This window comes from Meles meles, chromosome 6, assembly GCF_922984935.1.
Source record: "Meles meles chromosome 6, mMelMel3.1 paternal haplotype, whole genome shotgun sequence".
In the NCBI taxonomy this organism is placed as follows: domain Eukaryota; kingdom Metazoa; phylum Chordata; class Mammalia; order Carnivora; family Mustelidae; genus Meles; species Meles meles.
Window position 1 is genome coordinate 117270179 of NC_060071.1, and position 15815 is coordinate 117285993.

Consider the following 15815-nt stretch of genomic DNA (forward strand, 5'->3'; position numbering starts at 1 on the left):
TTTAAATGTATTCCTGTTCAGTTTGCTAATATTTTGGTCAAGATTTTTGCATCTCTATCAAGAACATTGGATTATAATTTTTATTTTTTGCAGTGTCCTTATCTGGTTTTGATGTCAGGGTAATGCTGGTCTTGTAAATGAGTTTGAAAGCATTTCTTCCTATTCAGCTTTTTGGAGAAGTTTGAGAAAGATAGGCATTAAATCATTTTTGAATGTTTGATAGAATTTACCAGTGAAGCCATGGGATCTTGACTTTTACTTTGGGGATGTTTTTGATTACTGATTAAATCTCCTTACTTATGATCACTTTATTTATGTTATCTATTTCTTCCTGATTCGGTCCTGTAAGATAGTATATATCTAGGAATGTAATCATTTTTTTCTCTAGGTTGTCCAATTTGTTGGTATGTAATTGTTCATAGTAATCTCTTATGATCCTCTGTAGTTCTGTGGTATAAGTTGTAACTTCTCCTCTTCATTTCTGATTTATTTGAGCCCACTCTATCTTTTACCCTGGGAGTATCAAGCTAAAGTTTTGTCAGTTTTTGTTTTTGTTTTGTTTTTTTTTTTTAAAGAACCAACTCTTAGTTTCATTGATCTTTCCTTTTGTCTTTTTAGTCTTTATTTCATTTATCTCATTCTGTTAGTTATTATATCCTTCCTTATACTACTCTTGGGCTTGATTTATTCTTCTTTTTCAGGTTCCTTTATGTGTAAATTTAGATTGAGATTTTCCTTGTTTCCTCAAGTAGGTTTGTTTTGCTATTACTGTCTCACTTAGAACTGCTTTTGCTGCATGCAGTAGATTTTGGTATTTCCTTTTTTTGTTTTCATTTTTCTTGAGGTTAGTTTTTTTTGTTGTTACTGTTTCTCTTCTTTTTATCTTTTTGATGACCCAGCGGTTGTTCAGTAATATGTTGTTTAATCTCCATGTATTTGTAATTATTTTCCTGTTTCCTTCTTATAATTGATTTCTAGTTCACATCATTGTGGTAAGAAAAGATACTTTATATGATTTCAGTCTTCTTGAATTTATTGAGACTTGTCTTATGGCCTAACATGTGGAGTGTCCTGGAGAATGTTCTATGTGCACTTGAGAAGAATGTGGTATTTGTTGCTTTTGGATGGAGAGTTCTATATATAAATATTAAGTCCATCTGATCTAATATGTTGTTCAAGGCTGATGCTCCCTTATGATTTTCTGTCTGGATAATTTATCTTTTGATGTAAGTAGGGTGTTAAAAGTCCCCTCTTACTAGTATATGCTGTCACTTTCACCCTTTAGGTCTGCTAATAATAGCTGTACTATTTTGATGCTCCTATGTTGGGTACTTATATATTTATAAATATTATATCTTCCTACTGTTTTATCATTATGTAATACCCTTCTTTGTCTTTTATTACAGTATTTGTTTTAAAATCTGTTTTGTCTGATATGAGTATAGCTATATACTTGAATTGGCATGGATATCTTTATATATCCCTTCATTTCAGTCAGTATATGTCTTTACATCCAAAGTGAGTCTCTTGTAGAAAGTATGTAGATGGATCTTGTTTTGTCTGTTTTGTTTTTGTCCTTTCAGTCACTTCGCATCTTTTGATTGGAGCATTTAGTCCATTTACATTTAAAGTAATTATTGATTGGTGTATACTTACTGTCATTTTGTTCATTGTTTTCTGCCTGTTTTTGTAGTTCTCTGTTTCTTGTCTCTTGTGGTATGTTGTCTTTCTCTAGTGTTTTTTTTTAGATTATATTATATTATCTTTTGTATATTTACTATAAGTTTTTGCTTTGTGGTTACCATGAGGTTCACATATAACATTCTAAGTATAGAACTATATTCAGTATATTTAGGTTGATAGCAACTTAAATTTGAACACATTCCAAAACTATATTTTTACAACTTCTCCCCAAGCTTTATGTTTTTATTTTTATTTACTTATTTAAAAAAATTTTTTTTTTAATTTGACAGAGATAGAGAGCCAGAGAGCACAAGCCAGGGGAATGGGAGAGGGAGAGGGAGAGGGAGAGGGAGAAGCAGGCTTCCAGTTGAGCAGGGAGCCAGATGTGGGGCTTGATTCCAGGCCCCAGGGGTCATGACCTGAACTGAAGGCAGATGCTTAACCAACTAAACCATCCAGGTGCCCCAAGTTTAATGTTTTTAAGACACATTTTACCTATTGTACCTCTTTTTATTGTATGTGTGCCTTAACTATTTTAGTTTAATTATGTTACTTTTCTTTTTACCCTTTAGAGTAGATTCATAAGTGATTTCTACTATCTTTATATATAGGCATCTTTTCTGGTGAGATTTTTACTTTCATATATTTTCTTCTTATTATTTAGTGCCATTTCTTTGCTATTTAAAAAATTCCCTTTAACCTTTCTTATAAGGCCAGTTTATTGGTGATGAACACCTTAAGCTTTTGCTTCTCTGAAGATTCTAATCTCTCCTTCAATTCTAAATGATAATCTTGTCAGGTAGGGATTTCTTAGTTTGAATTTCTCCTTTTAGGACTTCAAATTATGTCATGTCACTTTCTTCTGACCTCAAAGTTTCGCCTGAGAAATCTGCTGATAGCTTTATTAGGTTTCCCTTGTATTTAACAAGTTGCTTTCCTCTTGCCGCCTTTCAGATTCTCTCTTTAACTTTTATCTTTTAATTAGAGTATGTCTTGGTGTGGATTTCTTTGGGTCCTTTTTTTTTTTTTTTTTTTTTTTAATTCTCTTGGCTTCCTGGACATAGATGTCTATTTCCTTCCCCATGTTAGAGAAGTTACAGCAACTATTTCTTTTCTAACCATTTCTTTTCTGTCCCTTTCTTTCTCTCTCTCTTCTCCTTCACAAATGTTATTCCACTTAATGTTTTTCTATCAGTCTCTTAAGTTATCTTCATTTTATAAAAGTCCTTTTCCTATTTGCTGCCATGTCTCGGTGTTAATGCTTTGTTTTCCAGCTCACTGATCCATTCTTCATTTCAGTAGTTAACTGTTGAACTCCTCTAATGTATTTTTCAATTCAGTTACTGTATTTTTTTAAAGTTTGTGTCTTCTGTTTGACACTTTCTTATATTTTCTGTATCTTTGTTAAAGTTTTCACTCTGTCCTTCCATTCTTTTCCTGAGAGTTTAGTGAGTACCTTTATGACCATTATTTTGATTTCTTTATCAGATAATTTATCTCTGTAACATTATGGCCTTAAGTAAGTTTTATCTTGTTTTCACAATTGGAAGATATTTTCTTTTTTCTTCATTTTGCTTAACTCTGTTTGATTCTATGTATTAAGCAAAATAGCTACCTCCTCTCAGTCTTGAAGGAGTTGTCTTATGTACATGGTGATGAACCTTTTCATTCACCCTTGCACTTGTTCTTGGTTATCTCTTGAACCTTCGTAATTGTCTAAATATGCTGATTTATTTTTGATGTGTCCTTCTTTATGAGGATCTTTCTAGATCTTTCAGTGTTCCAAGAGGAAGAATCTCATTTATCAATTACTTTCAGGCTGGGTAGAAGCAAGACCCTTGAGTAGCAACTTTTTGGCCCAGTGTATTGTCTATTTGGTAATTTTATATTTGCGCTTGAAAAAGTCTATACCTTCTGCAGTTTGGATTTAGTGTTGTATATAAATAACTATGAGGGAGATTTGTCTGTTTCTCCTTTTAATTCTATCAAATTCTTTATATTTTTTGTAGCTATGTTATTGTTTGTTTATAAATATTTTTATATCTGCTTATTGAATTGAACCTTTTTTTTTTTTTTAAAGATTTTATTTATTTATTTGACAGAGAGAGATCACAAGTAGACAGAGAGAGAGAGAGAGAGAGAGAGGAGAAGGAAGCAGGCTCCCCGCCGAGCAGAGAGCCCGATGCGGGGCTCGATCCCAGGACCTAGGATCATGACCTGGGCCGAAGGCAGAGGCTTTAACCCACTGAGCTACCCAGGCGCCCCATGAATTGAACCTTTTATCAATGCAATATATTCTTCCTCTAACATTTCTTGCCTTATAGTCTACTTGGTTTGATGTAATATTGCTACAACTACTTTTCTTTGGTTGATGTTTGCATAACATTTCTTTTTCTGTCATATACTTTTGTCTTTTCTTGTTATTATATTTAAAATATAAATGTCTCTTATAAGCATCTTTGTACTTTTTCCCTGAACACTTGTTTTTCACTTACAGCATGTAGGCCATTACATTTATTAAAATTATTAATATAGTTCTTACTGTTTATTTCCTATTTGGCTCATTAGTTTGTGTTCCCTCTCCTTTTTTATCTTCCTTTTGATTGAGAGAATAGCTTTTATTATTTAGTTTTTACTTTTATTAATTTGTTAGTTATATATAGTTTGAGTGGGGTTCATTGTGGGGGTATGTGTTATCCATGCCTAATTTTTGTCTAGCTGTACTCAGCCAGGAATAAAATGTTCAAAGGAAAACCCACATCATATGCAAAACTTTGTCAAAGATATATCACTGACGTTTGAGAGAAGGTGATATAATTGTGACAGGAATTCTTCTATTTCCTGCCCATTATATAATTTCAATATGAAGATGTATTCTCACATCACATTCTCACATTGGTATATACAGAAGCTTTTAATAAGTAATGTGGTTTGACCAAGTACCTTTGCTTCCTTAAGAAGTTTCATAATGTGTGGGGATATACACATGTGCATACAAACAGGGACCTATTTTTTAAGTTTTTATTCTGTATCCAGAATTACAGTAGATGCTTTTCATGTTCTCATTTACTTTATACGTTTTTTATTTTTAAATTTTTATTTTATTAGCATATAGTGTGTTATTTGCTTCAGGGTACAGGTCTGTGAATCATCAGTCTTGCACAATTCACAGCACTCACCATAGCACATACCCTCCCCAGTGTCAAAAACCCAGCCACCCTAGACCTCCCCTCCCCTCCCCGCAGCAACCCTCAGTTTGTTTCCTGAGATGAAGAATCTCTTAAGGTTTGTCTCCCTCCCTGGTCCCATCTTGTTTCATTTCTTTCCCCTCCCTTCCTCCCTTGACTCCCCCACCCTGCCTCTCAAATTCCTCATATCAGAGAGATCATATGATACTGTCTTTCTCAGATTGACTTATTTTGCTTAGCATAATACCCTCTAGTTCCATCCATATCATTGCAAATGGCAAGATTTGGGGGGTTATTTTTATGGCTTCATAGTATTCCATTGTATATATATATATATATATACCATTTCTTTATCCATTCATCTGTTGATGAATTCTAGATTCTTTCCATACTTCGGCTATTGTGATCATTGCTGCTATAAACATTTGTGTGCACGTGCCCCTTTGGATCACTATATTTGTATCTTTAGGGTAAATACCCAGCAGTGCAATTGCTGGGTTGTAGGGTAGCTCTAATTTCAACTTTCTGAGGAACCTCCTTACTGTTTTCCATAGTGCCTGCACCAGCTTGCGTTCCTACCAACAGTGTAGGAAGGTTCCCCTTTCTCCACATCCTCACCAACATATGTCATTTCCTGACTTGGTAATTTTAGCCATTCTGACTGGTGTGAGGTGGTATCTCACTGTGGTCTTGATTTGTATTTCCCTGATGCCGAGTGATGTGGAGCACTTTTTCATGGTCTGTTGGCCATTTGAATGTCCTCTTTGCAGAAATGTCTGTTCACGTCTTCTGCCCATTTCTTGATTGGATTAGTTGTTCTATGGGTGTTGAGTTTGAGATGTTCTTTATTGATTTTGAGTACTAGCCCTTTGTCTGTTATGTTATTTGCAAATATCTTCTCCCATTCTGTCAGTTGTCTTTTGATTATGTTGCCTGTTTCATTTCCTGTGCAAAAGATTTCGATCATGATGAAGTCCTAATAGTTCATTTTTGCCCCTGCTTCCCTTGCCTTTGGTGATGTTTCTAGGAAGAAGTTACTGCAGCTGAGGTCGAAGAGGTTGCTGCCTTGTTCTCCTCAAGGATTTTGATGGATTGCTGTCTCAAACTGAGGTCTTTCATCCATTTGGAGTCTATTTTTGTGTGTGGTATAAGGAAGTGGTCCAGTTTAATTCTTTTCCATGTGGCTGTACAATTTTCCCAACACCATTTGTTGAAGAGACTGTCTTTTTTCCATTGGACATTCTTTCCTGCTTTGTCGAAGATTAGTTGACCATAGAGTTGAGGGTCTATTTCTGGGCTCTCTATTCTGTTCCTTTGATCTATGGGTCTGTTTTTATGCCAGTACCATACTGTGTTGATGATTACAGCTTTGTGATAGAGCTTGAAGTCCGGAATTGTGATGCTGCCAGCTTTGGTTTTCTTTTTCAGTATTCCTCTGCTTATTTGGTGTCTTTTCTGATTCCACATAAATTTTAGGATTATTTGTTCCATTTCTTTGAAAAACAATTGATGGTTGTTTTTTTTTAATTTAGTTTAATTTTTTTTCAATGTTCCAAAATTCATTTTTTATGCATCTTACCCAATGCTCCATGCAATATGCCCCTCATAATACCCACCACCAGGCTCACACCACCCACTCCCAAAACCCTGTTTGTTTCACAGAATCCACAGTCTCTCATGGTTTGTCTCCCCCTCCGATTTCCCCCAACTCACTTCTCCTCTCCATCTCCCACTGTCTTATTCCTTAGGCTCCACAAGTAAGTGAAACCATATGATAATTAACTCTCTGTGCTTAACTTGTTTCACCCAGCATAATCTCTTCCAGTCCCATCCATGTTCATACAAAAGTTGGGTATTCATCCTTTCTGATGGAGGCATAATACTCCATTGCATATATGGACCATATCTTCTTTATCCATTATTCCGTTGAAGGGCATCTTGGTTCTTTCCACACTTTGGCGACTATGCCCATTGCTGCTATGAACACTGGAATACAGATGGCTCTTCTTTTCACTCCATCTTTACCTTTTGGGTAAATACCCAAGAGTGCAATTGCAAGGTCATAGGGTAGCTCTATTTTTAATTTCTTAAGGAATCTCCACACTGTTTTCCAAAGTGGCTGCACCAACTTCCATTCCCACCAACAGTATAAGAGGGTTCCCCTTTCTCCACGTCCTCTCCAACACTTTTTGTGTTCTGTCTTATTAATTTTGGCCATTCTGACTGGTGTAAGGTGGTATCTCAGTGTAGTTTTGATTTGAATCTCCCTGTTGGCTAATGATGATGAATATTTTTTCATGTGTCTCTTAGCCATTTGTATGTCTTCTTTGGAGAAGAAGAATGGTCATGTCTTCTGATGATTTTTTGATGTGATTATCTATTTTATGTGTGTTGATTCTGAGGAGTTCTTTATAGATCTTGTATATCAGCCCTTCGTCTGTAGGGTCATTTGCAAACATCTTCTCCCATTCCATGGGTTGCCTCTTTGTTTTATTGACTGTTTCCTTTGCTGTGCAAAAGCTTTTGATCTTGATTAAGTCCCAAAAGTTCATTTTCACTTTTGTTTCCTTTGACTTTGGAGACTTGTCTTGAAAGAAATTGCTGTAGTTGATGTTGAAGAGGTTACTGCCCATGTTCTCCTCTAGGTTTTGATAGATTCCTGCCTTACATTGAGGTCTTTTATCCATTTTGAGTTTATTTTTGTGTATGGTATAAGAGAATGGTGAAGTTTCATTCTTCGATACATAGCTGTCCAGTTTTCCCCTCACCATTTATTGAAGAGACTGTCTTTTCCGCTGGATATTTTTTCCTGCTTTGTCGAAGGTTATTAATGACCATAGAGTTGTGGGTCCATATCTGGGCTCTCTACTCTGTTCCACTGGTCTATGTGTCTGTTTTTGTGCCAGTGCCATGCTGTCTTGATGATCATAGCTTTGTAGTAAAGCTTGAAATCAGGCAATGTGATGGCCCCAGTTTTGTTTTTTCTTTTTCAACATCTCCTTAGCAATTTGGGGTCTCTTCTGGCTCCATACAAATTTTAGGATTGTCTGTTCCAGCACTTTGAAAAATGCCAGTGGAATTTTGCTTGGGATGGCATTGAAAGTATAGATGACTCTGGGCAGTATAGACATTTTAACAATGTTTATTCTTCTGATCCATGAGCATGGAATGCTTTTCCATCTTTTTGTGTCTTCTTCAATTTCTTTTGTGTTATGTAGTTCCTCGAGTACAGATCCCTTACCTCTTTGGTTAGGTTTATTCCCAGGTATCTTATGGTTCTTGGTGTTATAGTAAATGGAATCAATTCCCTAATTTCCTTTTCTATTTTTTCATTGTTGGCGTATAAGAAAGCAACTGATTTCTGTACATTGATTTTGTATCCTGCCACATTACTGAATTGCTGTATGAGTTCTAGTAGTTTGGGGGTGGAGTCTTTTGCATTTTCCATATAAAGTATCAAGTCATCTGCAAAGAGGGAGTTTGACTTCTTCTTTGCCAATTTGAATACCTTTTATTTCTTTTTGTTATCTGATTGCTATTGCTAGGACTTCTAGTACTATGTTGAACAATGATGGGGACAGTGGGCATCCTTGTCGTGTTCCTGATCTCAAAGGGAAGGCTATCAGCTTTTCCCCATTGAGAATGATATTTGCTGTTGGTTTTTCATAGATAGATTTTTTAAAGTTGAGGAATGTTCTCTCTCTCTGTCCCTATACTTTGAAGAGTTTTGATCAGGAGCGGATGCTGTATCTTGTCAAATGCTTTTTCTGCATCAGTTGAGAGGACTATGTGGTTCTTCTCTCTTCTCTTATTGATTTGTTCTATCACATTGATTGATTTGCAAATGCCGAACCACCCTTGCATCCCATAGATTAATCCCACCTGTTCATGGTGGATAATCTTTTTAATGTGGTGTTGGACTCTATTAGCTAGGATCTTGTTGAGTGTTTGCATTTATTTTTTGAAGGACTTGGTGTAAGCTTCAACTACATTTACAAATATTTAGGAAATGTGTTGGTGTTTTATCAAGTGGAGAAAGTAGGTTTTGAGGGAAGGTTTTAAAGAAATATATTTTTAGAATTCTAATTTTAAAGTGATTTGGAGTAGATTCCCAGAGCCAAAAAGGACAAGAGAGGGAGATGTCTAGCTCAGATAATATGAATAGAGAAGAGAAAATGGACAAGGAATGGACGAATCTGCCTAGAAAAATAAATGAGAAGTTAATTCAGTAGATAGGTTTGGGGGAAAAGACATGAAAGAAGATCTTGGGAAAATTTCCATAAAATATAAAATCATGCTTACGCTAAGATACTTAGATACTTAAAAATGCTTATACTATGCTATTTTGTTAGTGGGAATTATTTGTGTCATTTATAAAAACTAATAACTGCACACTTAAAAAACTAAGAAACGAACATCCTTATCCATTTGAAAATGTTCCTTTTGAAGAGTTTTAGTTGATTTTGAACCCATTTGTTAAAAATATTTTTACAGTAACATCTTCCAATTATTTTATGTTTTTTCATTAAAGTATAATTGACACCCAGTGTTACATTAGTTTCAGGTGTACAACATAGTGATTCAACAAGTCTGTACCTTCTGCTGTGCTTACAAGTGTTGCCATCATCTGTCAGCATACAGTGCCTTTATAATCCCATTGACCATATTCCCTATGCTGTACCTTTTATCCCTATGACTTATTCATTTCATAACTAAAATCTATATTTCCCACTCCCCTTCACCCATTTTGCCCATCTTCCCTCCCCACCCCCAATTATTTTATACGAACAACTAATTAATATCATGAAAAGTGGAAGTTTACTAACCCCATTTCAAAAAGTCATTTGAATATTTGGTAGATGAGATTGAAAAATGAATGCTGTATAAGTGATTTTGTAAGTATAGCTAATGTATTTCTTTCACTTCAGTGTATTTATTGTTTTATTTTGCTTTTTAATTACTGTATCAGAAAATGTCAAACCAAGATTTTCTAAAATAATGCATATTCAATCATATTATGTGCATTAATTATTGGTGAGAAAAATATTTTTGCACAATTACTACAATCAAAGCTATTTTAAGTATTACATTGTCTTTTTCTCATCTTTTAAAATTTCTTATGTGATGTGATGAATGTTTTAGCATAATATTCAGAATTTGCTTTACTGATAGAAATGTCTGATAACTTTCAGAAATTGCTTTACTAATACAGATGTACTAATACAGATGTACAGAATTTTGGAGATTACTCTTACAGAGATAGTGACATATAAACAAGAAAAATTTGGTAAAATATGAAAAGTGCTATCCCAAAGGAATGACTGTTATTACACACAGGGAACAAATCGCCTGGGGGAATCAGAGGAGACTTTAATAAGATGTCCTAATGCTGTATCTCATTAGGTATAGATAGGAATTTCTTAGGTGGTTATTATCAGACTTTTTTTTTTTTTTTTCCTTGACAGAGAGAGAGATCACAAGTAGGCAGAGAGGCAGGCAGAGAGAGAGGGGGAAGCAGGCTCCCGCTGAGCAGAGAGCCCGATGCGGGGCTCAATTTCAGACTTTTTTAAAAAACCAAAGAAAAATGTGACATTTCTCAAGTGACTTTATATTGCTGAGGTCTGCTTAATTCAGGGATTCATGTTTCCATCAATAAATGTAAAGAAAGGAAAAAAATCTATTGCAATAGATGAGTATGAGACTCTAAGTAGATGTATAAAATGTTGGCTTGTCTAAATTTACTTCCTCTTAGCTCTATTACTGTCCCATTTTTCTCTTATTTTGAGTTCTATAGTCTTCTATAAGAGAAAAAATGTTGCTAAAGATCTCTGTAGTGATGGTTTTCATTCTGGTCAATGTAAGGAAATGTTAAATACTCATAAAGACATATGATATATGCAAAACAGTTTTCTTAAGATGGTCACACTTCTTTCATAGCACTTCCATAGCACTAACCATGATATATTGAGGTACCAAATTAATTTATTCATACTTCTGAGCTCATTAACATAAAGTACATTTGTCATTGCATTTTTTTTTTCATTCCCACATTACCCTGGCACATACTAGGCATTGCTATGGTGGTTTTGTTTTGTTTTGTTTTATTTTGTTTTAATTTAAATTCACCTACCTAACATATAGTGTATTAGTTTCAGAGGTATTAGTCTTATGTAATACCCAGTGCTCATTATATCACATGCCTTCCTTAATGTTCATCACCCAGTTACCCCACACCCCCTCCATCAACCCTCAGTTTGTTTCCTATGATTGAGAGTCTCTTATGGTTTGTCTCCCTCTCTTATTTTGTCTTGTTTTATTTTTCCCTCCCCTCCCCTATAATCCTCTGTTTTTTTCCTTAAATTCCACATATGAATGAGATCATATAATTGTCTTCCTGATTTGACTTATTTCACATAGCGTTAACACCCTCTAGTTCCATCCATGTCATTGCAAATGGCAAGATTTCATTTTTTTATGGCTGAATAGTATTCCATTGTGTATATATATCCCACATCTTCTTTATTCATCTGTCGATGGACATCTGGGCTCTTTGCATAGTTTAGCTGTTGTGGACATTGCTGCTATAAACATTGGGGTTCACTACATTTGTATCTTTGGGGTTAATACCCAATAGTGCAATTGCTGGGTCATAGGATAGCTCTATTTTCAACTTTTTGAGGAACCTCCATACTCTTTTAGGCATTGGTATGTTTCCTTAAACTGGAAGATTAAAATTGATACTTCATGGTAATTTATTTAAACCTAATTCACATCAAGTTTACTTTCAAAACTATTTTGAAGATTTTTGTGAAGGATATGTAGACTTACGACTAATAAAATACAATAAAATATAAATTGAAAATAGCCTGAAAAAGAGGAGGATGCAAAGATACTAACTAGGAAAGTAGTTGTATTTGTACTGTATCATTTCATTAAAACCACCATAAGACTTAGTGACAGCAATGATTTATTATTTCTCACAAATCTTTGGGTTTGCTGGGCTTAGCTAGGTGTATTTTCTTCTGGTTTTACTTGGTGTCATTCATTTGGCTGAAATAATTTGCAACTGAGGCTGGAAAATCTAAGATAGCATCATGCAGATGTCTGGGGCCTTGGTGCTATCTGTTTCACTGAGCTTTTTCTCTACATGTTCTCTTCATTCCGTTATTTAGACTGGATTTCCTTTCATGATAATAGAAGTTTACCAAGAGAGTGAGAGTAGAAAATGTGAGACATTTTGAGAACGTGGCTTCAGAACTCATACACCATGATTTTTGAATTGATGAAAATAGACTCCACCTTTTGACAGGAGGATTTATAAAGAATATATGGCTGTATTTAACCTACTACAGTAGAATATACTTATATGTTGAATATAAAATTTGTTTCTGTGCTGCCTGAAAATGAGGAGGAAATAAGACACTAAGGTTGTCAAAATAAAGAACAAATATCAGAAAATTTGATTTGTAAAATCCATTTATTTTTTCAGTAATACCTGCAATTTTTAAAGAATTTGAAAAATGTGAAAGGAATTAAAATCAAAATGTACTACAAATCTAATTATCCAGAAATAACTATTATAAGTTATAAAACGTGTCATCTATCTATTCCTATGTTACAAATAGAAGAATGTATGAATGCTTAACTGAGTGAAAGAAATAGCTATACAAAACCAAAATAGTACTCTCAAGCTAATACAGAAGCATTTTATTTCATTTAAATAGAAAAAAAAGGAAGTGGGGGCGCCTGGGTGGCTCAGTGGGTTAAGCCTCTGCCTTCAGCTCAGGTCATGATCTCGGGGTCCTGGGATCAAGCAGTCTCCCTCTCCTTAGGGAGCCTGCTTCTCCCTCTCTCTCTCTGCCTGTCTCTCTGCTTACTTGTGATCTCTGTTTGTCAAATAAATAAATAAAAATCTTAAGAAAAAGAAAGCGAATGTGAGAGCATATTATAAGGTGTGCTAAACAGAGATCTCTCTCAAGTTTAAAAATAAGGAAAATTATTAATAAGTTAGTCATTTTTTTAAATGATTTTATTTATTTATTTGACAGAGAGAGACACAGCAAGAGAGGGAACATAAGCAGGGGGGTGGGAGAAGGAGAAGCAGTCTCCCCGCTGAGCAAGGAGCCGGATGGGGGGCTCAATCCTAGGACTCCAGGATCATGACCCAGCAGATGGCAGACGCTTAATGACTGAGGCACCCAGACACCCCGTTAGTCATATTTTTTACTACCTTTTTAAACTTTGGAGTTCGTCAAACTTCTGCTATGAAAGTTAACGATATTAGCACTACTGTGTAACCTATCCTCTTTATACCATCAAATGTCTGATTATTATATAATTAAAAAAACAAAACCCTAATTGAACCATATCTAATCTTCAGACTGAACTTATTTCAGAAACCACTGCAGAGATGTAGAAGGAAAGATAAAGTAAGCCCAGACTGTATCAGATCTGGATGGACTTGGATAGAGAAAATTGGAGAAATAAAAAAAAAAAAAAAAAGACAATTTATAATCTTTGTTGGAATGCCCTGCTTTTCCCTCTTAGATTTTATTAAATATCCAATATTAGACTTTTCCCCCAATATTAGACTTTTTATAAGCTCTTAATTTATAGTATTTCCTGTGTTTCATTTATTTTTAAGAATTTGTGCTTTCTTCCTCATTTTTTATACTGCATAAATACCCCAAACTGCAGTGTGTTTCAATCAATAACAAATCTGTTCCATGAATTGAGCTTCAAAATTTTCTTCTTGATTGCTGAAATGAATCCGCATTTCCTCACTGTATATGAGGTATTTGGTATGTGGATGTCTTAAGTGGGCTGGTAAGTTCTTCTGCCTGTGACAGTGTTACCATTTTCTTTCAGGAAACCCTGATAGATTGGTGTGATGAAAAGGAACTTAACTTGATTTTAACAACTGGAGGAACAGGGTTTGCACCACGAGATGTCACTCCAGAGGTGAGATAGTATGTGCTTTTCTCATATTCAAGAAGTAGGCTATTCATATTACCATTCATCTTTTTCACTGTGTTTTATATTATTTTTATAATTTTGCAAGGCAGAACAAGAGACTTGTGGTTCTAAGAATGTAAAAACTTTGCCGTGGAAGAATTGTTAATAAAAAATATTTCTTGACTTCTTTTCTTTGGATTTATACAAACATGATATAAAATAAGGAAGATTGAACTAGTCTAGAAGATAATTTTGCTTTCGTTTAGTGGTCTGTGATTCAAGTTGAACTTCAGGCGTATTGCCAAAGGAGGTGATAGCAGAACTTTAACTCTTAGCATTGCTTCTGGTCTGATGTACTTTGTTAATGTAATTCAAAATTATCTGATTTCTCTGTTCTTGAGATACCCTTGTCGTTGGTCTTAAAGCATAGGAAATTACAATAGAATATATATACCATATTTATAGTATTTTTGAAGAGAAAGGGTTCCATAGTCTGTAATTCTAATGTGAATTTAAATGCAGAATTTAATAAGCCAAAAAGCAGAATTAATATCTAGGCTTTATGCCACAAGAATCTTACCTTAAACCTTTGCATGAGGAGAAAAGTTAGGGAGAGAATGAAGAGTAGGCAGTAATCAGTGATACAGGGAAAAGTCTTTTTTTTTTTTTTTGAAGGAAGCCATATACCTCAGAATCATATGCAAACTTATCTTACCACTTGTCATATTGTTTCCTTTACCTCCCAAAAAAAGTGTTTGCTGGCTGAATTTCAACTTAATGTTAAATATGTCCTTCTATTTTCAAACCAATACATGATTATACCTACTGTTTGATTAATAGAACACATTTCTGCTCTGCATCTATTAAGTATTTACTTTGTCATAGTAGTTTTCAAACTTTGGCCTGCACCACAATCAAACTAAGGGCTTGTTAAAACAGATTGTTGGGCACATCTATAGAGTTTCTGATTCAGTAAATATGCAGTGGGTCCTAAACATTTGTATTTCAAACAAGGCCCCAGGTGATACAGATGTTGTTGGCCCATAGACCTATACTTTCAAACTTTAAAAACCATCGTTCTAGTATATGAAAATGGAAATTTTTTTAACAAATTGTAAAATACTTTCTGTTCTTCATGTAAAAATTGTGACAGAATTTTTTGGAATATTTTTATGGTTAGATTTATCACGTGGTTTGTTTTTAAAGCAATCAGAATAGAGTTGTAATGTTTTCATGACTTTAAAAAAGAAGTCATTCTTACATAATAAGCTTCTGGGTGTTAAGGGGAAATGGTCCTTTGGCCAATTTTTACATTTCTTTTAGATGTTGAGACTATTAAAAAGTACAATTGGAGGGAAGCCATCTCCTGTAGAGGTGTGTTTGTGTTTTGTTTATAAGAAATTGCTTACATATGTGAAGAATTTTTGGTCTGGTCGTTCTGTTAAGTATTTGAAGTAAATGTCCTTGGCTTTATATTCCCTATTTTTTCTGCGATGATTCAACAATATTGTTTCATTTCTTTTTATATCAGAAAGTAAGTTACTATGGAATTCATTTATAACCAGATAACATTATTTTAATTGGGGGAGAATAATTCCACAGAATTATTAACACAGAGTTAAGTATTTTGTATTCTGTGTGTGTCAAGTTATTATCAAAATGCTGGATTGAAAATTTAAGCCTTTGAATTTGGGCTCTGCTACTTATTAACAGGGTGACCATAGACTAACTATTGAATCCCTCTGTGCCTCAGTTTCCTATGAAATGAGGCAAACAAAAGTACCTATGTACAAGGGTAGCTGTGGGATTCAATGAGAACTATTTCTGGCATGTTAGTAAGTGCTATATGCAAGGTTTAACTTAGGAAGAGTTAATTTTTTTATTAGTTGCTACATAAATACTAAGTGAACAAATTGGTTAGGTATTTTTTTTGTTTGTTTTGGTAACTACCAAATATAACTACCAAATAGAGAAAAACAGTCTTATCGT

General features: G+C 34.4%; 1 protein-coding gene across 12 annotated transcripts in view; it reads left to right on the forward strand.

The window, feature by feature from the left end:
- The window catches only part of GPHN (gephyrin), a 650480-nt gene that overhangs the window by 295839 nt on the left and 338826 nt on the right, over window positions 1-15815 (forward strand). For all 12 annotated transcript variants that reach the window (XM_046008589.1, XM_046008590.1, XM_046008593.1 and 9 more), the window contains exon 4: window positions 13740-13832. In XM_046008589.1, coding sequence (XP_045864545.1) covers window positions 13740-13832 — 93 coding nt within the window. The remainder of the gene's footprint in view (window positions 1-13739; window positions 13833-15815) is intronic.